General features: G+C 41.6%; 1 protein-coding gene across 2 annotated transcripts in view; it reads right to left on the bottom strand.

Moving 5' to 3' along the window:
- Nucleotides 1-13: 13 nt before the first annotated feature.
- ATP13A1 (ATPase 13A1) overlaps nucleotides 14-27,070 on the bottom strand; it is a 42,370-nt gene continuing 15,313 nt past the window's right edge. The window contains exons 8-26 of one of the 2 annotated variants that reach the window (XM_063293999.1): nucleotides 24,156-24,285; nucleotides 23,248-23,303; nucleotides 20,736-20,862; nucleotides 20,100-20,237; nucleotides 15,000-15,120; nucleotides 14,673-14,830; nucleotides 12,839-13,014; nucleotides 11,357-11,467; nucleotides 9,627-9,752; nucleotides 8,676-8,784; nucleotides 8,165-8,364; nucleotides 6,306-6,402; nucleotides 5,250-5,434; nucleotides 4,760-4,877; nucleotides 4,156-4,352; nucleotides 2,764-2,906; nucleotides 2,413-2,524; nucleotides 1,330-1,473; nucleotides 14-430 (exon numbers count right to left, since the gene is read on the bottom strand). In XM_063293999.1, coding sequence (XP_063150069.1) covers nucleotides 320-430; nucleotides 1,330-1,473; nucleotides 2,413-2,524; nucleotides 2,764-2,906; nucleotides 4,156-4,352; nucleotides 4,760-4,877; nucleotides 5,250-5,434; nucleotides 6,306-6,402; nucleotides 8,165-8,364; nucleotides 8,676-8,784; nucleotides 9,627-9,752; nucleotides 11,357-11,467; nucleotides 12,839-13,014; nucleotides 14,673-14,830; nucleotides 15,000-15,120; nucleotides 20,100-20,237; nucleotides 20,736-20,862; nucleotides 23,248-23,303; nucleotides 24,156-24,285 — 2,559 coding nt within the window. In that variant the 3' untranslated portion in view covers nucleotides 14-319. The remainder of the gene's footprint in view (nucleotides 431-1,329; nucleotides 1,474-2,412; nucleotides 2,525-2,763; nucleotides 2,907-4,155; nucleotides 4,353-4,759; nucleotides 4,878-5,249; nucleotides 5,435-6,305; nucleotides 6,403-8,164; nucleotides 8,365-8,675; nucleotides 8,785-9,626; nucleotides 9,753-11,356; nucleotides 11,468-12,838; nucleotides 13,015-14,672; nucleotides 14,831-14,999; nucleotides 15,121-20,099; nucleotides 20,238-20,735; nucleotides 20,863-23,247; nucleotides 23,304-24,155; nucleotides 24,286-27,070) is intronic. The other variant, XM_063294000.1, reaches the window with a different exon arrangement.

The raw sequence follows: 27,070 nt of genomic DNA, 5'->3' as shown, positions 1-27,070 counted from the left end.
GACAAAATCCATCCATATTTCAAAATGCACTGATTGCCATTTTATTATCAAATCTCATGACCACCTTTCCAGGAGGAGTGAAGAGGCAGTACAAAGATTAACAACTGCTGTCCTGTTTGGCAGACACGTGAAGATTCATGTAGGCCCTTGCACAACTTTTGTTGTGGTTTCCAGACTAACACAATAAGAAACTGCCTGCCAGTCCCAAACTGGAATAAAACAGCTATCCAAGAATAAATATTCCTTTTGTAGTGCTGTATTTTGGTGGTATCTCTTTCTGGGTGTCCTTCACTTCACTTCTGCCAAGGGAGAATTAGTCTCAAGAAGGCACTTTGAGCTTTGTGCTGCCTAGTAGGAACTGCAGGATTCTGTCTATGAGCAGAGCAATGAAGAAGTTGGCCACCAGAACTTGAGTGATCACTAGTTTAAACTGAAACAGAAAAACAAGATGTACAGAGTCTAAGAAAGAACAGTCTTCCCTACGACATTCAAGTCTAGCACATAGCAAGCTTGATATGAAATCTGTCCTATATTCCTGAAATATAGGAGATGATTTTGCTGCTTATGTAATACCAAACTGCATACTACAGTAAGCAAGGAATTTGCTTATTAAAGAACTTACTAAAGTTGGTTGCTCCCACTGTTCCCACTTTTACTAAACAGAAATCCATTATGGGCAACTATATAAGCAGCGTTGATGGAATCTATACTTCCGAAGGTTATATTTTTTAAGTTGTTATTAGTTACAGGGAAAATTCACTCTTTAAAGAAGTTTTAAAAACTTCATTAGCCAAGGGCTAGGCAATATAAGACTTCCAAATGTTTCCTACAACTTCCACAGTTCTTGAGGTTCAATACATTGGCTAGGCCTTCAACCCCCATTCCAAAACCCCTGGAGTGCACCAGGTTGCCTGGACCTGGTCTAACTTACTGTATGTGTCTGAGTAATCTTCAGTTCTTCCCCTCAAACATACCATAGGTTGCCCCAATTTATCACTTGCCCTGAACCTAACAGTAAGCCTGTTGTCCCTGCATCAAGTAAAGATTCTTTTAAAATCAATATAACCTGCTAATGGGTATCCCAAGCAGCAGGTGCAGTAGTTTACTGAGTCATAACATTGTGGTCCTTTAGTCCCCTGAGACTCCTTTGCATTTGCTGGAAATAAAGCACTCATTAAAAACACCTCCCGTTCAAAAAAGGTCTGAAGTTCTCAAACTCAGAACACTTGTATCTTAACAGCACAGCAGATTTTTTCCTTTAATTTCTATTAGCTAGTTGGGAAAAGGGGATTTTAGAAGACAGGCTTAGCAAAGATGTTGCTTACTCACCTCTGTTGGGATTTCCACCAGTCCAAACTGTTCATTGAACTCTGGGGAGGAGCCAGTCAAAAGGGCGACAATTGCTAGTCCTGAAAGAATGATGCTCCACAGCAGAGGTTTGTTTTCCCTTAGACTTTCCATGAACGGGTGGCCCTAGATAAAGAAAACCAAGGTGTGGAAAGATGGCCAAGCCATTGCAGTAATTTAGGAGTAGAACTGAAAGGTATGCTGCAGGTGCCATACAGCGTACTAATAAAAATGGTTTCTTTCATGCCTCAAACTCATCTATTTTACAATTGATCAAGATGTGTTTGGTGAGACTTGTTTTTTCAAAAGCTGATGGGTATTTTCCTGTCATAATGCTGGTTGCATCTGAAGGCAGCCTCACTTTCACTGTAAACTTCACTATGGCAGATGGAAGGAAACCATGCATATACTGTACATTTCTAGCTTAGAGTCCAAGCTGTCCTAGCCAAACAGAACTCAGGAATTGGTAAAAGGGTCTGGTACCTTTAATCTCCTTTCATGATTAAGTGGAGTTTTGTAAAAGCTTGTCAGAAGTTCATGAGGCATGCAACTAGTAATATAATCTAATCCACTGGTAATGTAAACTTTATTCTATTAGAATCATTCTACATTACGTATGGGACAACGTGACTCAAAATTCTGAAATCTGGGGCTGATCTCAATTTCCCTAAAATATGTGTGTATGTGTTTATTTAATAAATTTATATCACCATCTTGTATACATGACCTTGGGTGGCTAACAATTAAAACATTTAAATCAATAAAAACAACCAAAGTAGCATAAAAATAGCAAGCCGAGAACACTCATAAACACTCAAACAAACTCATATGGGGGTCACCCATATGACCCATACTCTACTATTCTTATATTCCTCGTTCTGCATGGCATAATCACACATTTGAGTTTTTCTGTAGCCTCTTGTTCAATTCTGTTTCATTACAGCACCTGCTTTGCGTATCACTTGCAATGTAAGTCCTGAAATGCAGCATCAGGTTCTATCGCTATACGAATCAGGAGATAAAGTATTGGCAATCATGAAACTGTAAAAACTAAGCACATCTCACCTTATAATTGATGGCAAATGTAGCCATCTGCATGGCCATAGACATGATATAGACAGTGCTATTCACAAGACTGGGTTCAAACTCCTTATAGAGATCCACAAAGTCGTCTTTCCTTAAAGAAACAGAAAGATCCTTGAATGTTTTTCTCAGCCCTTCCAATCCTGAGTATCCTCCAGATGACCTAATTTCCCACTCTCAAAATTCCCCTAGCAGCATGGACATCACTAAGAATTCTGAGATTTGAAGGCCACACATCTGGAGAACACATATATTTTACTTATATTTCCATACAACACAAGCATTTTTATTTCTGATTCTATAACCTCATATTTAAATCCAAATAGCACTCACTTGGGCTCACTGCGGGCTTGTGCACCTCGATACAGATATACCAGACTGATAAAGTGAACCACAAATTGTAGCAACACTGTAAGAACTGTATACAGATTGAAGATATTAGGGAGTGGGCGCTCTTGGGAGAGCGTCTTCAGAGGCTGGAAACAAGAAGAAACAGGTGAGGGTTAGAATTCCATAGGAAGTTTGCAGCTTGGCTATATTCACTTGCTAATATTGGGAAGCATCTTGCAGGTGGGTTACTTTGAAAATAATTTGCTAGAAGAATCAAGACACAAGTCAAAGGAAAGCTTATCTTGGCCAGTTCAAATCCCTTTTGAAAATTGCTTTGCAAACGTAGAAGTGCTACAGCTAAGCAGTTCTCATCAGCCTTCAAGTCAGCACTGACTCCTGGCGACTGAAAAATTGGAAATTCTTTTTTAAAAAAGAATTTAAAATATTAAATTTAAAAATCAAAACATTAAGAAAATCTCAAAGAGGGAATGCTCTATTCTCTTTTGAGAAGGGCAGTGGGCCTTTTTGGTAACAAATTCCAAACTAAACATTTTTTTTTTTAGGGGATGAGGTATGTATCTACAATGTTTCCTATGGGGTTTATTTTAACATTTTAAAAAATGTTTTTAAAAGCATTCCCTCGGCCAAATTTTCTGTAATTTGGTTCAGCATGGACTTCTACCCAATTTAACCTTGTGGCCCCAGGGTAAAAAACAATTGAAATATTTTGAATTTTATTCCACTTAAACACAATCAACTCAAAATGGTTTGCTGGAAACAAAATATAGGTAGTCCTCACTTACCAACTGCAATACAGACTGGCAACTCTTGTCACCAAGCATGGTTGTTAAGCATGATGTCACGCAACCGCACTGACTTATGACATCAATTTTGGCTGCAGCTGTTAATTGGAATGTCATGTGACTGTGACTTGCAACTTCCTGCCAGCTTCCCCATTGACTCTGCTTGTTGGAAGCCAGCTGTGAAGGTCGCAAATGGCGATCATGTGACCATGGGACACGGTGACCATAGTAATTGCATGCTGCTTGCCAAGCACCCGAACTGTGATCACGTGACCACAGGGATGCTGTGATGGCCACAACTTTGATGACCGGTTGTAAATCTCTATTTTCAGCATGGTCGTAAGTTTGAACAGTCGTGAATGAATGGTCAGTAAGTGAGGACTACCCATATTTTCTTTTGGTTTTGTGCATATCCCTACATGCCACAGAACTGAACATTATACCACATATCACAAGTAGCCAACACTGCCTACTTACAAAGGTTCTATTCCATTGAGTTCTAATGAATTCAACCATCTGTGGTCTCTCAACCATTGACCACAGTACCTATCTTCCCTTCCATTCCCAGTAAGGCATCTTTTTTCCTTCATACCTTGGATCGGGAGATGAAAAGAAAGCAGCCAGCCAGGAGCAAGCCCTGCAGCGTAGCCTGGAAATCACTGAACTTCACACCTTCCAGATAAAGGACACTCTGGCTGTAGGCCAAGATGAGTGCATTCAATGCCAAGATCTTGAACATCTGGAGCGTGGTGACCAGCGTGCAACGGCCCTGCTTGATCACGTGACAGACTGCAGAGGACGAGAGAAGGTTTCTGCTTGGACCTTTACTTTGTGCTCTTCTGATTGCTCTTCAGTCTAGAAAGGCCCCTGGAATTCCAACTTTTTCTCCAGCTTTGCTTTGCTCACTTATTAACTGAAACTTTCTCTAAGTGGCTCAGCCTAGGTTCTCCAGAAAGTTGTGATACACAAGTCACATGTGGCAAGATTCAGAAGAGATAAAAGTCCCCTTCAATATACCCGGTTGGGCTGTCATCCCTCTACTGGTTATAGAATGCACATGAAACTCACACTGGTTACTATGTACATTCAGTATAAAGCTTCCAAATGAACGTATGCCACTGCACCAAAAGCGCAGTGTGGGCCTTTGGTGCCCAACATTCCTCCCTAAGCACAGGCTTCCTTCCTCCCATACTTACTGCACTGTATAGAGGAAAGCTTAGAGGTGAATGGAGCTGCAATACTGGCATCACCCAACTTCACAATGGGTACTTGCTCCTCCTCCAAATCTTTTAGCACCTGGCTGATCCTCTCCTGCTAGAAATAAGGGGAGGGAAAAACATCCTGGTTCAATATACAGCAAGCTCCCAATCAAGCTGTCCATAGAACTGTCTCTAGGATAAAGACCAATATGGAAAAGCTGTTCTCCAGGAAAAGGAAAGACTAGAGGACCCTGGGAATTTAAGAAGTACTGAGCTGGAATTCATACAATTTCCATTCACTTGAGTACTGTTTCCACATGCACTAAACAGGAATTTGTAGATGGAGTTCTGTCTCTCCCCCCATCCCTCAGCACTTCACAAAGGAAAAGAAATTCCAGAAGTAATTTCTGGAAGGTCAGAAATTGTCAGCAGCACAACAGCTGTGGGAGCAGCAAGAGACAGAAGTAAAACATATCTAACAACTTACTCGTTGTATAGCAAGCTGCTCCTCTCTAAGAGACAGAAGCCTGTGCTTGGCAGCCCGGGAGGTGGGCCTCACGTTGCTCCCAACAAGAGAAGAGGCAGCAGCAGTTCTCCCATCAGCCACTCCATCACGAGGCTTTTTCCTGCGCTCGGGGATGCGCTCCGGGGCGTTGGCTAGCAGAGCCACACCTGCAAGAGTGAATCATAGCCCTGATGACCCAGGCAGCCTTGGGAGCTGTTTCCAGGGCAGATGAAGACAGGGCAGGAATGGAGGTTTCCACATGAGTCAAAAACCAGTGATCATGAGACACGGATGTTAACAATATTTAAGATGCTCTAGCTGCAATTGTTTACAGAATTTGTAAGAATAAGAAAAAGCTAGATTAAATTAAAATGGAAAATGTGATTTTTTTAAACAGGTTTTGAAGTGTGAATAGAACTTTGATTTGGTGGTATGTAAATATAATAAATACATTAAAAGAGGGTAATTTGTTTTAACTTTGCACTGATAGGACTTTTAATCAAACCAACTGATTCACCTTGCAGAAATGTCAGTATGATTAGTTGTGAAGGAAAACTAAACGTTTAATCAAGTAGTCCAATCAGTTAAAAGACAGTGACAATAAAACAGGTAGATCAGACTAACTGGTCAGCAGATACCTACAATTTACTTTACAGCAACACAATTTTTAAAAAGGCATTTCCTCCTGCGTGAGGGTAGAATGCTTCTCAGATGCTTGCTCCAATAAGTGCATGAATCACTTCGAAATAAAGTATCTTCTTTTTGGAATAACTATTTATGGATAGTTAATAATTAAGCAATTAAACCTCACAATAAACAGGCCAGGTTTTGATTAAAATAACAGTCAGTCTTTAAAAAAAAGATTCTACTTCGTTTGGTTTTAAATGCCGGCCACCCATGTCATACTAGGTTCTCTCAGACTGGAGGATGCGTCCTCTAAGAGAGAGGGAAAAGTCTTCTACATGTTTGTAAATTTGAATTAATTTTGTAAAAACAAACAAACCCTGTTGCTTAACTTCTAACTGAATTAACACTCACCCACATCAGCATGCTTCAGAGCCCCCACATCATTGGTCCCATCCCCACACATCAGAGTCACATAGCCAAGTCCCTTCAGTGTTGTGATCACAAACTCCTATAATGGGAAAATAAAGAGTCAATAAAGGGGATTTGCATAAAAGTGTCTAGGGCAGTGGTTCTCAACATCCACCACTCTGTAATCTCCTACATGAAAAAAAAAACCCACCAAAGTCCGATACTCATGAATAAACTAATGACTTCACTGGGTTCAGACTGGGCAAGGAAAATACACACATACACTATAATAATGATAGGCATTTACAATTTTAAAACATAAATCTGTTTCATTGGCAATAGGCAAAACCCCAAACCCAATATAATTTAAAACCATATGTTGGGTCAAAAAAATGAAAACTGCAGCTTCATACAGGGCTCTGAAACTGCTGAGTTGCTTTGCAGTTGCATACTTTTGCATCAAACAGCTATGCCTGCAAAGAAAGAAGGGGGAAGCAGCACTGGCTAGAAACCCTTTATCCACTCTGAGAAACGGTTGAATGCTCTCAGATTTGGGTCATCAAAAGACAGCAACAAAAAGATACGGAGTACTCTTTACTGCCATCTTCGTTGATACCTGCAGCCCAGATACGATAACTCTGCAATTGTTGAACTGTGCGTTTTTATTCAAGCACATGAACATTCATAGCTTGTAACCACATGGCAAATACCAAGCCTTTGTTTCACACCAACAGTTACAAAAAGATGAGTAGTGACAACTGGTGCCTTTGCCTCAAATTCAGCGATTTTGCTTTTTAGCTGAGGGGGAAAAACAGCTTCCAATGGGTTTAACGTTGCAGGCTAGGGTGTGTGAGATTAGGAATATTAGAAGCATGAACTAAGAAGGTGCAATACTTCCCACACCTCTGCCACAGTCTCTGCATCTCTGCATGTCATTCTACCAGAGAATGGGCACCCTCTGCTACTTTTATGTAATTGCAGGGTTTAGAATTGTACCAGACTAAGTACTCTGCCCTTGCGAGATCCGTGCAGGTGAGCCTGACTGCAAGTCAGCAGGATGAAGGGATTTCTCAAAGTCCAGCAGGCTGAAATCCTAGACGCCTTCCGCTAAGGCCACTGCCTTGCTTAAGTTCTGTGGCTCCATCATGGCAGGTAACACATTTATAAAAAGTATATGGGAATATTTCATACTGAGTCAGCTTGTTTTCTGTTCCTGCTTACCCGGAAAGAGAACAGTATGATGGGTGGGTAGGTGGGTATTTAGGTAGGTATGTGCACTTACACAAATCTTTTCAAAAATGAACACAGAAGTTATTCTGGTAAGAAATGCTTCCACATTTCCATGCATTATTGCAATAGCTGTATTGAACACTTGCCTCCCCAATACATCAGGGCACTATATAAAGTGTCCCTCCCACCTTCCAATAATCCATTGGAAAGGAAGATCAGCCTCAGACAGTGACTACTTTAAAACCAATCCCAGGAAATTTGTGGCTTCTCCAGAATTTCTCTGCCCAACATTGTCTCCATTCTTTCTCTTCAAAATCTTGCAATAATCCAGGCGGTACACTGTGAATTTACAGGAAAGCCTGGCCTCTCAGGTCTTGCTGGAGTACAACTCCCATCACTGCTGGTTTTAACTGTGCCCGCTGAAACAGATGGGAACTGCAGTCCACCACCACCTGGAAGGCCACTGTTTCTTCACAGCTGCTGGAAAGTATTGCTCCCTTACCACTATTTCTTGAAGAGATGTGTCTATTTTCAGGCAAGATGCTGGTTTCCTAAAAAACAAAGCCCCACAATCTTTGTGTTGGTCAGCTGAGGAACAGCTGGGATGGGTACTGAAGATAAAGACCACCTGCCTTCTGCTTGGGTGCAACACGTGCAAAGACTTGGATGTGTGGGATGAGTTTAAGCAGCAGCTGTGAGTCTGTAGCCTGCAGCTGAGTGAGACCCTCCCCTGTGACACACAGGTTGTGGTTGCTGGTCAGCTCCTGCAGTGAATCTGGGACAACTGAGAGGACGGTGGTGCCACCGATGGACTGCCACTGCCAGCTGGAACCTGGAGGAGAGAAGGGAATTAAGCACAAGGAGGCAGCTGTCTGTTGGCAGCACTCATCCCTGTTCGATAAAAGGGGAGTAATTCTTCTGAACGCTGTAGTTTGAAAACTAATCACCAAGTGGAAAACCATTCAAAACAACAAGCAGCAGCAGCAACAAAAATAGCAGCGTGCGATTTCACCGGCTCCCAGGAGAAATGGCTAGGTGACGGCTTACGTTGTCCTGGAGAGAAAATGCTGCAAAAAAGTGGTAATGTGCTCTGTGCAAAGTTGCAGCAGCATCTGTCTTCCCTCCCTTCCTAAGATTTTTTACCTTCACTGTGAGGTGGCTGCAAAATGAGAGTCTGCTCCTTTTGGGTGAAGTGCAGCTCCTGGGCCACGTGGCAAGCAGTCAATGGGCTGTCACCCGTTATCATCACTACCTGTAAAGCAGGGGTAAAGGGCAGGTTTGTGACACACGGCTAGACACAATGTGCAGTGGAGCTGCTCCGTGGAACCGGCAATCTGTTTCAGAAATACTGCTTGAAAAAGCATTCTGTAGAACGTGCATACAAAAGCAGCGTACTGGCAGGTGTTAATTGAAAATAGTCTTTGCTGAAAGGTATGCCTCCTTCCCCGCCCCACCCCCCCAGCAATTTTGGAAATATAGTTTTGATCCCGTCTCCCAGATCAGAACATCCCATCTTGCATAACGGACTGAAGTGGGAAAACCTATGCTGCAGAAAGGAAACACAGCTGCTTGCCTACGTCCTCCGTTCCAAATAGGAGAAATATACGCTATCCAAAAGAACTGTTCACCTTCCGTAGCAAAATGCCACCAACTGCAGATGCTGAGAGAGAAAGAGCATGGCAGGGCTACTCCAAGCTGGCCTGGGGGCTCTCCAGGGGCTGCTCAGCTCCTGAGGAAAACTGGATGCCTGACTGGTTAACCTTTTCATCTGCTCCTACAGGATTTCATTTTGTCTGATTAGCTTTTCCTTAAGAGTTATCCTGCTGCCCTAGCCAATTTATCTAGGAACGTACATAGACTGCGTTCATTCTGAAAAGGTGCAGTAGATATGTTCCATCCCTTTGGATTTCCCTTCTCCGCAGCCCAAGGGCAGTTGAAAGATGGAAAAGAGGAGGCAAAACAGCAGTGGAGATCCAGCAGACGGGAAGAGGGGATGGAGAATGAGGAAGACTGATGCAACTATGCAGGTTGGCTCAACCGTTTGCCTAGGACCCTCTCGTCAGTGCCTTCCAGAGTTTCTCAGCCACAACTCACATGGTGGGAAGCGTTCAATATCTCACGGATAACTGGCTTCGAGTCGACTTTAAGAGGGCAGGAGACTACAATGAAGCCCATGAACTGCAGGTCACATTCCAGGGCCTCTCGCTTTATTTCTCGTGCCTTTGGATAGGAAATACAAAAGATGAGCATAGATAAGACATTTTTACATTAATGTAACACCACCCACAAATGATAACAACTCTGGAATCACTGCATATCTTTTTACAGGTCACACAATTAAGCATATTCAAGAAGTGAATCCAGATTCTATTTAAACCTTTTTTTTTTTTAGACAGCTCAGTCAAAGGCCATTTACTTGGGTGCACTCAATGGCTTCCATTTTATTTATTAACCTTTGTTCAAGAGCTCAGGGCAGTGTACCTAGCACTCCCCTCCTCCCATGTTTCCCCAAAACAACCCTGTGAGGATGGTTGGGCTGAGAATCGACAGGCCTGATGTCACCCAGTGAGCTTCTGGGGCTGAGCCTGGACAAAAAGCCAGGCCTCCCTGCTCCAACACCTTCATGACTTCCATGTTTTTATGATTCTACTTCCATTCCATGCTTGTCCTGAGTTGATAATATACTTCTTAAGTGGGACTTGATTTTGAATTGATTACTGATTTGGGCTTACTGTATTCTGTGAAATAACCAATGTGTTTGTTTATTCAACAAAGCAAGCCATGCACAACGCACAAATCCAACCTCTGCCACTGGGCCCCCTTCCCAGGACAACCCATCCCAACAGATCTGGCCAATGAGTCTGCTACCCCCTTTTCCCCCTCTCACTTTTCTCCAGTCTATCTTCTTCTCTTTAGTTCACTGGAAACTGCCTGTCTTCATGTTACATTCTCAGTCTCTCGATACATAAATAGATTGCAATTCATGAGCATTTATACCACAAGACACTCATCATACTCAAGAAGCTCATTCACACCAATTGCTTCATTCATGCCTTTGCTTTCCTCTCTCCCTGTTGCTTGCTTGCTGCCTGCCACAGTGATTAATCCTGCTCCATACAGTTCTTCTATACTGCAATTGCTTAAGGCAGGCTTTGCTATCCAAGGCCATACTGCCTGCACTTCTACAGCTTCTTATTTTGCCCTCTTGGTCTCTTTCTAACACCCTCCCCACCACTGCCTTGTGCATCTGTTAGAGAGCAGCTTTCCAAGTGGCAACTGTGCCACTTACATTTCGAATACAGCATCACAATACAGCCTAAGCCACCTCCCAGGAGGGCTTCACTGTATTTTTGTCACATGAGAAGCAGCCTTCCCTCTGCTTGTTTAGAATTTTGTGGTTCTTTCCTAGCTTGTAAGAGAGGGGGCTTCAAATCATACTTTAAGAAAAGAGGAATTGACAGGCTTTACTCTTCTGTCAATCTCCAATGAGACTAATCTTTCCTTCAGAATATGGAGAGGACAGTCCACTATCAAGAAGAAATGGGCCTGGAAAAATTCAATTAAGTTGGTTGCTCCACCCCTCCATGAGGAAAGATAAAGATGGGACTTCTGGAAATTATATGAGTTTGGGGTGAACAGGAGTAATACCCCATTTTAAAAGGGAGCATATAAGCCATTACCTATAAATCTAATGGGACCATTAAGTTAGACAGACAATGACTCTACCATACATGGATTGCATCTCCCAGAGCAGCAAGTTTCTGATGCAGCTTATGGCATATACTAGTTTGCACAGCAATGAGGGAAGAAGATTTGAAACTTACTTGCTGATGAGTGAGGTGCCCCAATTCCTTGTAGCCAAGTGCCAGAACCCTGGCTCCCTTGCATGAGATCTCTGTGTGAATAGCATCATAGGTACTTGGGCACTGAGAGAACTGCATAAAAAGACAGGGACCATTACAATAAATCCTGCTAGAAGAAAAATGATCTTTCTAACCAAACTGACAGGACTGGCTGTACAGTTACATTCACGTAAAAGGGTGTGGAGGCAGGAAGGGCACGCATGTCCCTGTGGGCTACAGAAGAGACTTTCAGTATGTTCAGAGAAGTACAGGGTTCTCCTGACTGGACACACATTCAAAAAAGAAGGCTCAACCTATTTCTCCAAATGGGCATCTTCTAAGTAAGCTGGCAGATTCCCAGCCAGTGACTATGGTTGAGGATACTGGAGCATCAGTCCTAATACAGCTGGAGGGTACCAAGAGCGCTGGAGGTGCCTGTTCTTCTTCTTCTCTAGCTTAGGAGTTAACTGACCAAATGGAGAATTATCAGTCAGTGGATCAGTAGCGTAAGAGCTTTTGGTGGAAGGCTAATCTACAGCACCCTTTTGGCAAAACTAACAGTAAGCACGCCTTGTGACACTTGGATCACCGTCTGTCAACTAGTTTTCCCTGCCCTGAAAAAAAAAGTCTGGTCTTGAAGGGCAAGTACACATTTTTATAAATAAGTAAATATTACAGAATGCAGCATTCTCACGTACGTTCTTTTTTTAAAACACACCCATATCATGCACTTGCAACAGATACTAGTTTAGATGGCTTTAAGAAAAGGCTGGATAACTTTATGAAGGATCAGTCTCTCAGCAGCCAAGGAAGTAGAATCCAGCTGGGGTGGAAAGACAGGGTATAAAATAAATGAAGAAATCAAGGCAGGAGTCAGTATACCAGCAGCAGAGCTCCATCTTACTCTCCTTTTCAGGGTATTGCACAGAGGATTGTTGGGGGCAACCCTAACTTACTTGCATCACATTCCAACCTGGTGATTAAACAGAGACTCTGTTCCCACCTAACATTATATCATACTATTTTGAAAAATATAGAGAAGCTTTTGCAAGAACTGTAAAAAATGTTCTCACAATTAAACTGATGACAATTCAAATGGAGACACAGGTGTACGTGAAATATATACGGGATGATTTTCTGTAGTAATTACACGGATTTCTCCACTTAATTACAATGGCACAGCTGGAGTTCTCTTCCCAACCCTCTCTGGTTTGGCCAACCAAGATGTCGTCAGCAATTAGGCACGTGCAACAAAGGGCAAGCTTCTTGTGGAAGGAAGTCCACAAAGCCATTAAGGATCTCCCTTGCCAAAGCAACTCAGATTGGCATCCATTCAAGGCCCTGCCATCAATTTCACGGGAGCACAATTTGTTATATATGCTGCTTCCTATAAAATATTTTGAAGTCACTTAGAGCAGTAACAACGCATGCATGCTGGGGAGGAGCTTGCAGGCGACAGCTCACCATCTTATGCAGCATCTCCGGGGCCCCTTTCACAGTTGCAACGTAACACAGATCAGTGGAGCCAACCTTCTCATAGGAAGCCAAGACCGACATTCTTTTCAGGGCACTGGCAAAATGAAAGCGTTGGTGAATTTTCAGTCCCTGAGTTTTAATACTTCGGGGGAAAACTTTCTCATCTGGAAACAAAGAGATCGGGAAATCCTGAAAGTGTTTAACATTACAAGCAGTAACCTTCCCTTTGGATTCTGGGGGAGGGGGTGGAGACGTATGAAGCCCTGGTTGGCCCTGTCTATCAAAATGGCAGGGGCACAACTTCTCCTCCTCCTCAACCATGGGACACACCATGTAATCCCTCTACACGAGCAGAGGCACTCCCAGACAGCGACCCATAAAATATATTCAGTGTACTGCACAGGCTCCAGAATCAGAGCGGAGAGGAATTCGGGCAGTGATCCATACAATATTTGCAGTTTGGTGCAGTGGTTAAGCACCAGGCTAGAAACCAGGAGACCGTGAGTTCTAGACCTGCCTTAGGCACGAAGCCAGCTGGGTGACCCTGGGCCAGTCGCTCTCCCTCAGCCCTGGGAAGGAGGCAATGGCAAACCACTTCTGAAAAACCTTGCCAAGAAAACTGCAGGGATTTGCCCAGGCAGTCACCAGGATTCCAAAACAGACTCGAAGGCACAAAAACAAAACAAAACGATCGGCAAATTTAGAGTCATTTATGGAAACTAGCACCTTGAGGAATTTAGGGACACACGTAGCAAAAAGGCTTCATCGGCAGGAACATCAGTGTGTTTTGCTAGAGTGATACTGCTAATTCTATTACAATCTCAGAGAAAGGTGTGAGGTAGATGATTTGAACATTCACCAAGATGAACTGGTTGTGAAAGATGCAATGTTTTGCAATGTACACACTTATATCGGGAAAACTGTATAGTTCCATGTGCTGGTTCACTTACATTGTGAAAAGGGTTTTGTCCCCTCCCTAATGGATTCTGAATGGGGAAAAAAAATAAGGAAAGAGATGGGGGAAAAAAAATTTTTTTTTTGGTTGCTCTCACTCAACAAACTAATAAAATCTGAAATATGTCTAAATCAGGATCAGAATTCCATATCTGATTTGGTTCCCAGCAATAATGCATTCTAGGGGAAAGGATCTTGTGACATAAAAATTCAGGGAACTTCAGGAGAAGAGAATGAATATTTTACTCATAAAGACTTGTAAAGGGAAACTAGGAAATGTATAACGTCAAGCTCAAAAGAGCTATCACTTACAGTGACAGATGTTTCCTGACTGAACAGGCAAAGTGACACTGGTATTTTCAATATATCAACTGTACTTATGTGGGAGTCTCTTAAATCTTGAAATGTTGCTGTTTGGAGCTGCTTTTAACATGACCCATCAATAATCCATTTAGATGGCAATTGTTTATCATGCTTTTTTTTATTGCCAGGTAAAACTCTCAGAAGATGAATCAACTGGAACATCATGTAAGGGGAATGTTCAAGGTCCACCTACTGTGAGTTACCCACAATTACTACTTATATGGTTGCCTAGCTTATAAATTGTGAGTCTGGGCAGTTAATGTAGGATTAAAATCAATATAATTCCAACAACAATGCAGATAACGTGGTTTCTTAAAATTCTATTCTGCGTGTTCAAGACATATTCTCTGCACATGGCCCAAATAAAATCTGTTTAGCACAGAACAGATATGGGCATTTAGGTTCTTAGTTCCTTGCAACCCAGGAAATCTATTGCACATTTTTGTAAAATGCCTGTGGAGGGCAGGATAAACTGCTTCAGGGCTCAGGAGCTAATCCAGCCTACCTTTTGTCAGAGTCCATTCCACAGCAGTTAGCATGGCTTTCTCCAGTGGGTCACCCACCAGTGTCCCATCATCCAGCTGCATCAAGGAATGACATGTGGCAATGACCCGATGAGTTTCAACTGGAATGTCTGACACAGGGGTCACTTCTTTCCCCCCTCTGCAATGAGATCAAAAGGCCATGTTCAAACAGCTGGTACTTCCAGCTTAACAAAACTAATTCCCATGGATATCACTTAAGATCAGGAAACAAGGAAAAGGAAAGTGTGGGCAAGTCAACGGACCCCAAATAGATCTAAACAACTTTGCTTCTCTCAACCTGGATTTACCTAAGCCCAGCCACACCCTTCACCACAAGGTTGTCACTGGTGAGTGTGCCAGTTTTATCAAAGCAGCAAATCTGGACCTTGCCTGCAAAGGGGATGCGGAATGGCTCTGTGCAATAAACATCTGCAAGAGAAAAAAGAGGTATGGGTGAGCATGCAATAATAAAAGTATTTTTCGTTACTTTTTAAAAATATCCTCTACCCACTCTCCCTGTACTCACAATGTATTTACCAATTTAAAAATATCTCCATCCTGCTTCTTGGTATATAGACCTCACTACTACACTCATCCTTGTATAAATAAAGGCAATGGGCAGGGTCTGCACTAAGCAGGGAGATGGACTTAGATAATGTGTTGCTGTCTATTGAAATTAATACCAAGATGGGTGACATACATCTAATAGAAAACAAATGCAAGATAGTTGGGGTTTAAGGGCATTAATATCAGATTTTGAAAAATGCATTTTTATATATATCTGAACCCAGAGCATCACATAAGGCAACCTGGAAATTATGACCAGTATGATTTTAATTCCCCAGAAATGAAAGAAAGAATTAAGCAGAAAAGCTAATGGCACAGAAAGCTATGGCTCTCTTGCCATATTAACAGCAGCACAATTTCTCAATCAGTCCAATGAGCTCAGAAGTCCCATAGACAGTAAAACCATTTAAGCAGGAACAGGCCAAGAACTTCCTCTGAGAATTTTTATGGTGACAATCTCCAACCTGTAGCGTTGAAAGTTTGTTAACCCTTTAGAAGTATCCATAATCTTAGAATTCTGCGACCTACAATGTGATTCATTTAAGGGTTTTCATTTAAGGCTTTTTGAAAGACAGTTCATTTAAACAAACATGCAAAACAATATACTATGTCATGTCTTTTTATTGAAGATACTGAACCAATATTCACCATCTTTTTTAAAAAAGTGAAAATTTAGGTGGCACCTCCTTTAGCAAGGTTTCAGCCAAACATTTCCTGTATCTGCTGATCAATCTTGTACATTAGCTTAGAAGCATTATGGCCCATTCCTCTTTACAAAACTGCTTCAACTCAGTGATATTTTTGGACAGTCTTGCATGACAGGTCATGCTCTAACCTTTCAGTTGGGTTAAGGTGGGGTCTTTCATTTGGCCATTCCAAAACACTGCATTTCTTCTTTTTCAGCCTTTCTGTTGTAAATGCATCAGCATGTTATGTGTATAAACCACATTCATCAGCTCATGTACAGAAATTTGGTCATTCTCTTGTAGAATTTGCTGATGAGTTTGTTTTGCTGGAATTCAGTGTTTCATTTTCGCCAAGCATAATAGTTCTCAGTAATGCCAAAAAGCTCCACTTCTGTCTCATCTGTCCACAGAATACTTTTTAGTAACCAGGTGGTGTTTGACGAACATGAGACTAATGGCAAGGTGCTTTATGGACAGCAGGGGTTTCCTCCCTGATGTCCTCCCACGATTGTTCACTATTTCCTTAGGGTGGACTCCTGAATACTGACGTCTGGCAATACAAAAGTAGCCTGCAAATCCTTTGCTGCTGTCTTGAGGTTCTTTGTGACCCTTAAGAGTATTTTGTCTTCCTCTTGGGATTATTTTTACCGGTTTACTACTCCTGGAAAGAGTAACAGTGGCTTGGCGTATTCTCCATTGGCACACTATCTGCCTGAATGTGGATTCATGGAGGCCAACATCTTTGGCAATGGTTTTGTAGCCCTTCCAGTGTCATGAGTAGGGCGAGGATTTCTATGACCTAAAAATGTTAGAAATATGCAAGCATTTATGACCTTAAGACCATTTAAATATGACCAATTAAACTAAAAATATGACTTTTAAACTAAAAATATGACTTTTAAAGCAAAAATATGACTTTTCTGAAATTAGCACCCAATTTTTAAAAATCTGCGCTTACACACACACACACACATACAAATTAAAAGGTTTATTCTTCTTCACTTCCAGTGCAGAAGTACTAGTATTGAAGGAATCAAATGAACATTTTGAGAGTAAAATGGTCATCCCTGGATTAGTTTTCATTAACAGCAGAGTTGCATTGGATGACCACGTGCATCTTGAGGTTATCAAATTCAAAACTCCTTCTGTTGTCCACCAGTATGTTCTTGTATCTGGAGAAACTCCATTCAACATCACAAGAGCTTATAGGAACAAATTTGAAAAAAGCAAACTCATCTGGAGAAAATTCTGGCTTGAAGTCTTCAAATTTTGCTTCAAGGCCATTTAGAACATTACTTATTTTGCAAAGTGTTGAGTAACCCAGATTAGATTGCAGAACTCTTCGCAGTATATCGCTGATTTTTTCAGCCACTTTCCCCTTTGCTTGCTTTAAATCACTCTCAGTTGGTTTTACAACGTTCAGTGCATCACTAAGTTCCATTACTACAGTTTCAAGGTGGGTGATTGCTCTTGATAATCCACTGAAGTTAGATCCTATACATGCTAAGTTCCCAGCCAAGGTTTCAGAAAAGGAATCTTGCACAATCTTGGTGGAGGAAGATTCAAAACAGTCAAATTCTTTAACTATCCACTGCAAGGAAGCATAATTTGTGAAATAATACATAGCTGCGTCCAGCCAAGTCCCTCAATGTGTCACGACAGGTTGGGGAGGGAGAGCCAAAGTAGGAGCGATTTCTTTGAACTTTTGTACTCAAAGTGGAGTTTTAATGAACATTTTTTTCCCATTCGAAATTATCTTATTTACATCAGGATAGTTGCTTCGAATCTCTTCAGCCACTCTGTTTAAGCCATGTGCAAGGCATGTGATATGGTCATTTTTGGATAAAGAAGTTTAAGTCCCTTGGCTGCTTTACTCACGTATAGAGCAGCATCTGTTACAAAGAGAAGGATATTTCCCCTTTTTACACCATCCGGCCAGAGTAGTTTCATAGAACCGTCAAAGAGCATAGCAATAGTGGAACTATTTACTTTTCGTAGAGTTTCACATGTTAGAAGAAATACTTCACCAGGCTTGTCACATTTCAGAGTGCCAATAATAACATTGGCTACATATCTTCCATTTACGTCACTTGTTTCATCTATTGAAACCCATATCTTATTGTTGTCAACAGCAGATCTTATCTTTTCTAACACATCTTCATAGCAGGCAGAGATGTAATTTTTCCTTACAGTTGATTCATTTGCAATCGGGTGACTGGTGTACTTCTCCAAAAAATGCCTGAGGCTACCATTACCTAATTTCCTTAAGGAAATATCTGAAGTAACCATCATTGTACAGAGATCCTTACAAAATTCTGACTGGGTATTTGATGAACCTGCAGTTGAAGAAGCAGCTCTCTTGAAAAGGAGATGTTGCCTATTCTCAGTGAAGGTAAATCTTGCTAAACAACTCTTGTGTTTTGCGGTGTTACAATGTTGTTGAATATTAAAACGCTTTTGTGCCGATATCTTAACTTCACACAATTTACAAAACAACATCGCTACTGAAAATCTGCTCCCCAAATTCTTGAACAAGATGCTGTAATTTCACACTCGCTGAACATCTACTTTTAGGCATGCTGAAATCAGATTGCAGCTCTCACATGACTCCACCACCTCGAACACACACACACCTGAGTTGGGGAGCAAATGAGAAAAAGGAAAAAAAAAAGGGCAAATTCTCACTCTTTTTTTCAGGCCTGGTCAGGGGAGAAGCCTCTGCCTGCTGAAGTCATTTTAAAAAAAGGTTGCTCTCCCTCTCTTTTACACCCACACACACACCCACACACACAGAGTTGGGGAACAAATAAGAAAAAGAAAAAACAGGCAAATTCTCACTTTTTCAGGCCTGGTCAGGGGAGAAGCCTTTTCCTTTCCCTCCCTCCCTCACACCCCTGCCCGAGTTGGGGAGCAAATAAGAAAAAGAAAACAAATCACAAATTCTCACCTTTTTTTTCAGGCCTGGTCAGGGGAGAAGCCTTTATTCCCACCTCTCTCTCTCTTTCTCTCTCACACACACACCTCCATGAGTTGAAGAGCGAATAAGAAAACGGAAAAAAAAAACCCAAGCAAATTCTCACTTTCTTTGCTGGCTCAAACTTGTTGGCTTATCAGGAGGGCTGCCAATGACCAAAATATGACGTTTGTTACAAAATTAGGCAGAAATATGACATAACACCTTTAAAAAGTCAAAGGATGACTTTTCAGGCAAAATAAAAAGCATCTAATTCTCACCAGATTACTCTAAAACATGTTTTAACTTACTTATAAATTCAAATAAAGGTTCCAGAAAAAATATGACATGTCATAGAAATCCTCGCCCTAGTCATGAGTGTCAACAACATCAGAGATCTTGGAGATTTCTTCTAATTGGGGCATGATTCACACCCAGAAACCTGTGTTACAAAAAGCCGATTCCAATGGCAGCAACCAACACTATGTAATTTTTTTTTTAAATAGGGGAAGGCCGCTCAGAGTCATTGACTAGAAATCTCATTTAACTTACCCCCTTAAGAAAGCTGATTATACCAAGGCTTCTCATACTTTTCCTCCCCAAATAATTAACACTGGCTCAATGTGTTCCATAAAAACATGACATAGTTCACTGTCTGGTATGTTGTTTATTTAACCAGAATATGTTTGTCTATTAATAAGACTTAGCACATGGTAAGTCACAATTCCGCAGGACTATGGATAGCTCACAATGGTTTCACAAACTTTTACCATTGTTAAGCATTAAATTATAATCCCCAGAAATGTTGTCCATACTTTGTGAGAATTCTGGGAGTATTAGACCAAAATTCTGGAGAGGGTGCATTAGGGCAAGAGGTAGGTGTGCAAGGTAAAAATTTCTCATGTCATCTGAAGTCCATGGGAAATTACAAGGGAAAATTCCTGGACCCAACGAAGGCAATACTTAGATGTACAGTTCTTTATACCTTGCTAAGTTTTACAAACCACATTACATTTAAGACCACAGTATTACAAATCACAACGTCCCACTTTGTTTGCTTTTTAAGCCAATGAAGTCATTAAGCAAAACAGTTTGTAGTGTAAAAGAGGGGTGCTTCCCAGAAACATAAAAAATGTCATTATCTTTAAACTTTACACTTTCAAAATCTGCAATCTCATTCACTTATGAGGCTTGAAACTTACATAATTTAGCAAGAGCAATGAGTGAGGTGTTGATGGCTAAGGAAAGTTCAATGGGAAGTTCAGGGGGGACAACCGAGGTTAAAATTAAAGTACATTCCAGAAAGAGCTTGTAACGGTTCCTGGTGGGGTCTTTAGTGCCTTGGAAAGAGGAAAGACACACACGTTTGGGTTATATATAATTGCTACACAGTTCACCAAGATGATTGTTAAGCCCCAGAACACATGCAAGGGCACTATGAAACTATAAGTCTTATGGTTAAGAAATCAAGTGTCTTATGATCTCAAAGTTTGCATCTACAGAGCAGACTGTCTATTGAATATCTGCATGATACAGAAGCCTTTTGAAGAATAAACAACTGAAAAATTTCCCTTGATAGAGAATCAATCATGAAATATATCAAGAATATTCTGTTTTTTAAAAAAAAATCCCTTCCTGCTCCTGGGTACAGGGATGTACTACAACGCCCTGGAATCCAGCAGAACCGCCAATCTCTTTAATAAAGCAACCAAACTAATAACACCTATCCCTCTAATAACGCAGCCATGCTAACTGGATGCCCCTTTTTGTAGATCATCAACACACTTCCCACTCCTACTGATGCTGTATTTTCTTCTTGAAAATATGCCCAAATTTACCTTCGATCCATACATAGGCTGCGGCAGCAATGGCAAAGACGAGGAGGAAAAGAATGAAGATGAAGGTCTCCAAGTTGTTGGCTGTTACCCGTTTCACCCCGAAGAGGATTGTACGTAGGAGCTTCCCCTGAGAGGGAAGAAGAGTAATCAGCCGGCTACTTCAGAGGAATTATTGATAGAATAGAACACATGAAGAAATGTGATTAATATCTAAATCCTCAAAGAAGTGCTGCCCACTTCAAAGAAGTAATTTAGGGGACTCTAGACATACTGAACTGCAACTCCTGAAATTGCAGAATTTCCCTTCCTGCTGTATTATGACCCCTATCCCCAAAAGCCACATGTACTTTAGCTACCAATGCCCTGTCAGCCAATCAAGCCACTCCCTTAAAAACTAAGCCTAATGTTTTAAGAACCATTTTTATTAAGGTTTAGGAACCAGAAAAGTATCAGATTAAAAATAGTAAGTAATATAATTTTACTGATTAGTTGATTACCATATCAAAAAATTGGGTATCAGCCACAATAAAATATAGTAACATAAGACCGATAAAATGCAGTAAGTTAAGATAAAATATACTAAGGTGAGATAAAATACAATAAAATACAGTAGGGTAAAGTAGAGATAAAAGAGTATGATAAAAAGTGTAAGATAATGCAGAGGCTTATAATAAGATGAATAATAAAATACAAAACCAGTATGTGTTTAAGTGAATTCGTCACCTTTACATGCCACCCCAATGCGTTCTATAAAGTGTGTTCCCAGTTGGACAGCCCTAACTATAAACTTAACAGTTCTATTGACTACATATGTGTTTGTGCCCTGAAGGAAGTAACATAGTTGTTTGTTACAGTCCCAATATGTGGTCCTGTCAAGTAACGTCTGAAGGTACTGAGCCCTTGGCTGGGCATATAATTGGCAGTTAAATAGGACATGCACAATATCTTCTATTTCAGATGCTCCACAAACACGTTCTCTCAAAATAAGGCACTTGGTGGAATTGTCCGTATTTAACCATAGAATCTAGCTGCTCGAATCTTGCTCTGGTAAGAGCTATCCTATGGTATTGTCATGAGAACCGATGGTGAGCAGGAGGGGGCCCCTATCCCGGGGCAAAAGCGCATGCATAGTTTAGAGACTTTGAGCTGTCATTCAAGGAGACACAGAACAGACCCACCTTGACTTTTGGGGTTTATCTGTCTGGCTTTTCCCACGCTTCTTCAGTTGGGTAGGATTTTCTGTCTAAAAGGTAAAGGTAAAGGTTTCCCTTGACGTAAAGTCCAGTCGTGTCCGACTCTAGGGGGCGGTGCTCATCTCCGTTTCTAAGCCTTAGAGCCGGCGTTGTCATAGACACTTCCGGGTCATGTGGCCAGCATGACGACACGGAACGCCGTTACCTTCCCGCCGAAGCGGTACCAATTAATCTACTCACATTTGCATGTTTTCGAACTGCTTGGTGTGCAGGAGCTGGGACGAGCAACGGGAGCTCACCCCGCCGCGCGGTTTCGAACCGCCGACCTTCCGATCGGCAGCTCAGCGGTTTAACCCGCAGCGCTTAGAGACTTCTTCCTTGTCTCGGCGTGGTTCTTGCTTAGTCAGGACAGGTACTGAGTCAAACCCATTGTCAGGTATTTTTCTATCTGAAAAGACACTTTATTCTTAGCCAGCCATTTCAATGACCGAGTGTTTGCAAGTGACTCAATGTTGGTTTGGGCGTTAACATCCAAAACTCTTTGTTTAAATATTGCCTTGGCCTGATGTCTGGCTGAGAGTAAATACTATGTTGAAAAGCCGAGGTGTGCGATAGTTTGGAGAAGCGGATTGATCCATGTGGTGGGTTGAAGTGTGCCCATCCATTCTTCAAGGCACATTTTTGGTAGTCTATCAGGTTCCACTGGGAGAATCCTCTACCAGTAGTTGAAGACTTTGATTACTGCTAGACAATGAATGGAATGGGTGCCTGTTTCAGCTCTTACTGCTGCTGCAGGTGTATTCCTGTCGGTCGCCAGAATGGTTCTTAAAAAGCGTGCTTGATTTTGTTAGAGTAAGGAGACCTTTGATAGGCCCCACAGTTCGGCACCCTATGTTAGCACTGGTATAATTTTTGCCTTGTGGACCTTTAAAATGGAGAGCAGAGAACTTGGGTGATCAGATTAAAAATAAGTAACACAAAATAACTGCAGGAAGACTGAAAAGTTCATCTTGTTGTTTTTTTTAAAGACCTGAAGCTTTGTTCTGCAATGCTTACTCAGAGGATTAGCTTTCTTTAAGATGAACAGCAACCATTGTCACAATCTCATCTTTGCTTCAAGGTCAAAGGAAGATACGGGGCTCCAGTTATAAAGGACTCTGGGTAGTGGAGGTAAATGTCTTGGCTTTATAAATTAATCAGATAGAATTATGAGCTCTGAATTACAAGTTCTGCTTCTTGAGCTGGAAAAATGAATCCCAAGATGAAGGTGCGCGACTGCTTTCACACAAAAGCACAGAGATTTTATACTCCATTCTTACCTGAGAAGTATTGAAACCTGTCCTCAGAACATAGGCCACACACCCATTATCGACAGCTGCAGAGGGTAGAAAGAGAAATGTTACATAGCGTATTTCTATAAAATGGCTCCATAAGCCTAAATGTGGAATCTGGGTGAACCCTTGAGCAAACATAAAGACTACATGTCATGACCCCGTTGCAAGGCACAAAGAGCCTCACAACGTGGATCATGATCATTAAGAAAGAGAGGAAGGAGATAATTAAATCAGCGCTTAAACCAAGCACCCACACCCATGGAATCATATGCAGCTGAATAGAAGGACTTCAGATAAGCAGCGATAAGCCGCACCTGGTGCCCTGGAGGACACACCTGACCCAAGAGGACAAGGACAGCCACCGGGAAAACGCCCCCACAGCCATCAAGAAACCCATCAAGGGGAATGGGGACAATGGAGAGTGGAGGAGCACGAGACCCCGCAAGAGGGTATAAACAAGGCACCTCACCACCGCACCCCCGTTCCCGTTTTTCTATCTGTCAGTGCCGTTTCAATAAACCGGAAATCCTTAATCCCTATTGAGTCCGTGTCTTATTCGGAGCGAGGCTGACCCTGACACTACAACAGTTATGCAAAATGAAGAAAAGCCATCATGTATCAAATGGAAGAGGCAGAAGTTACAAGTTGCAGAAAAGGGCCTGCTTGGACCAGCGTACAACACCTATCAGTAAATTCAGTGTTACTATAATGTTGCATTACCCTCTCTCAGAATCAGACAAAAGTCATCTGAGAAGCTGCATCTAATTACAGCATTCTAGGAAATGTTTTTTGGTCTTTCTTTTCTTTTTTACTGGAAATTATATTTTGCTGGTTTTGCTCCTGTCTCTTCCCCTGCTCCCAGTTCTGTTCATGCTGGCTCGGCCAGTACATACGTTTCAGGCCAGTGCTGGCTTTTTGTGGTGGAATATGCTGCACAACTTTTGTTCCCCCGAAAATGACATGCAACCTGGAATCCACTTGCATATCCAGGACATGATCTGGATCCAACTCCTCAACTGGCTCCTGTAGGAGAAAACAGTACTTGAGCATTAACAATAAGTGGACAGCAGCTACTGCACAAAATTTGCTTAGACAGGCAGAGATGTAAGCAGCCAACCCTTGCTGAATTCTCTGTTACCTACAATTTTGCTTATAGAAGTTACATCTTTGCTACAATACAAGAATCATCCTTACTCAAACTAGAGTTGGCCCTAGAATCAGATAGATTATGATCTAGAGCAATGCATAATCTTTAAATTCCATGGGAAGGCAACATTACAAAGAGAGTCTAACCCTAGTCTGAACTTTTCTATTTTGGTCATCTTTAGACAGCCTGAGTGATGCTAGTAGGTTAAAGGTCTGATACTGCTGCATTTTGCTGACCTTATAACTCTTTTTAAAATATGTCTTGATAGTTTGAAATTTAGAGATCTAGAGAACAGGCAGCACCATGTGCTGAATGCTTCTCCTGTCCAATAGGGAGATACTAAGCAGGGACCTGAATTTGAAATACTGAACTGTGCTCTTTAGAAAATGGAGCTTAGAAGTCACTACAATGTATTGATGGGGGGGCAGAGGGGGCATGGGGGAGATACAACAGAATCCAAAGTGACATTCAACCTTCTGTGCTGCAGGCCATTATTTTATTTGTTGTTCTGGATCATTAATTAATCAACACATCTTTCATTGGCCTCAGCCTTCCTAACTAAACTGTTTCTTATAGATATAACCCAATATTAATACTGCTCTAAGAACAAAAGAACAGACTTACTGGCCCAGAGCAAGCCAACTTAGTGGAGCATCTAGTTAGCAGCAGTGACCAGCCAGATGCAACCCAAAGCTCAGGGATGAACAAATCTGCCAAGTTTAATTTCATTCAATTTCTGACATACCAGCCTTGAATATGTTCTACCTCACTTCCTCACTAGCTTGTTGTTTTTTTTAAAAAAGTCAACACAAACATTTGTATGGATTTCATGAAGTATTTTCTTAATATGTTGTATTTTTTCTCTTTTGTTTCCTGTAATAGCATTTTGCACTTTTTACTAGTATTTATTTATTTATTTATATTTATTTATACCTTTATTCACCGCCCATCTCCACCTCATGGGGGACTCTGGGCGGTTATATATATCAGTTTTGTGTATTTTTCCTTAAAAATATGCCAACCCGTACGAATATTCAGAAGCGCAATATGAGAAGTAACTGTTTCAGTTCACTTACTGGAATGAGAAACGTGCAATGAAATGCCAACAAACATATTTTTCTCTTACTGATGACAATTATGGAAGTAGCAACCATCCCCTTTATCCTCTCTACCATCCAATGTTCACAATTAGTTCAATTACATTTAGATATCTAAATGTAATTACATTTAGCGGCTATCCTTGTTTTAATAATCCCTCTCTCTGAGTAAAAGAATACAACTCTAACATTTCCCCCCAACACCCAATAGTCTGAGTTGCTTCTTCCAGTATCAGAAAGCATTTCCTCATAATCTTCCTTCAGATTCACACTTTTTGTTGTTTATTCGTTTAGTTGCTTCTGACTCTTCGTGACTTCATGGACCAGCCCACGCCAGAGCTTCCTGTCAGTCGTCAACACCCCCAGCTCCCCCAGGGACGAGTCCGTCACTTCTAGAATGTCATCTATCCACCTTGCCCTTGGTCGGCCCCTCTTCCTTTTGCCCTCCACTCTCCCTAGCATCAGCATCTTCTCCAGACTGTCCTGTCTTCTCATTATGTGGCCAAAGTATTTCAGTCTTGCCTTTAATATCGTTCCCTCAAGTGAGCAGTCTGGCCTTATTTCCTGGAGTATGGACTGGTTTGATCTTCTTGCAGTCCAAGGCACTCTCAGAATTTTCCTCCAACACCACAGTTCAAAAGCATCGATCTTCCTTCTCTCAGCCTTCCTTATGGTCCAGCTCTCGCAGCCATATGTTACTACGGGGAACACCATTGCTTTAACTATGCGGACCTTTGTTGTCAGTGTGATGTCTCTGCTCTTAACTATTTTATTGAGATTTGTCATTGCTCTTCTCCCAAGGATTAAGCGTCTTCTGATTTCCTGACTGCAGTCAGCATCTGCAGTAATCTTCACACCTAGAAATACAAAGTCTTTCACTGCTTCTACATTTTCTCCCTCTCTTTGCCAGTTATCAATCAGGCTGGTTGCCATAATCTTGGTTTTTTTGAGGTTTAGCTGCAAGCCAGCTTTTGCACTTTCTTCTTTCAGCTTCATCATACGGCTCCTTAGTTCCTCTTCGCTTTCAGCCATCAAAGTGGTATCATCTGCATATCTGAGATTGTTAATGTTTCTTCCAGCGATTTTAACTCCAGCCTTGGATTCCTCAAGCCCAGCATGTCGCATGATGTGTTCTGCGTACAAGTTGAATAGGTAGGGTGAGAGTATACAGCCCTGCCGTACTCCTTTCCCAATCTTAAACCAGTCCGTTGTTCCGTGGTCTGTTCTTACTGTTGCTGCTTGGTCGTTATACAGATTCTTCAGGAGGCAGACAAGATGACTTGGTATCCCCATACCGCTAAGGACTTGCCACAATTTGTTATGGTCCACACAGTCAAAGGCTTTAGCATAGTCAATAAAACAGAAATAGATGTTTTTCTGAAACTCCCTGGCTTTTTCCATTATCCAGCGGATATTGGCAATTTGGTCCCTAGTTCCTCTGCCTTTTCTAAACCCAGCTTGTACATCTGGCAATTCACGCTCCATGAATTGCTGAAGTCTACCTTGCAGGATCTTGAGCATTACCTTACTGGCATGTGAAGAGATTGACACTTTACACTCATGT

This window comes from Candoia aspera, chromosome 2 (genome assembly GCF_035149785.1).
Source record: "Candoia aspera isolate rCanAsp1 chromosome 2, rCanAsp1.hap2, whole genome shotgun sequence".
NCBI classification, from domain to species: Eukaryota; Metazoa; Chordata; class Lepidosauria; order Squamata; family Boidae; genus Candoia; species Candoia aspera.
Note: the sequence above shows the minus strand (reverse complement) of the source record. Positions and strands in the feature narration are given on the sequence as shown.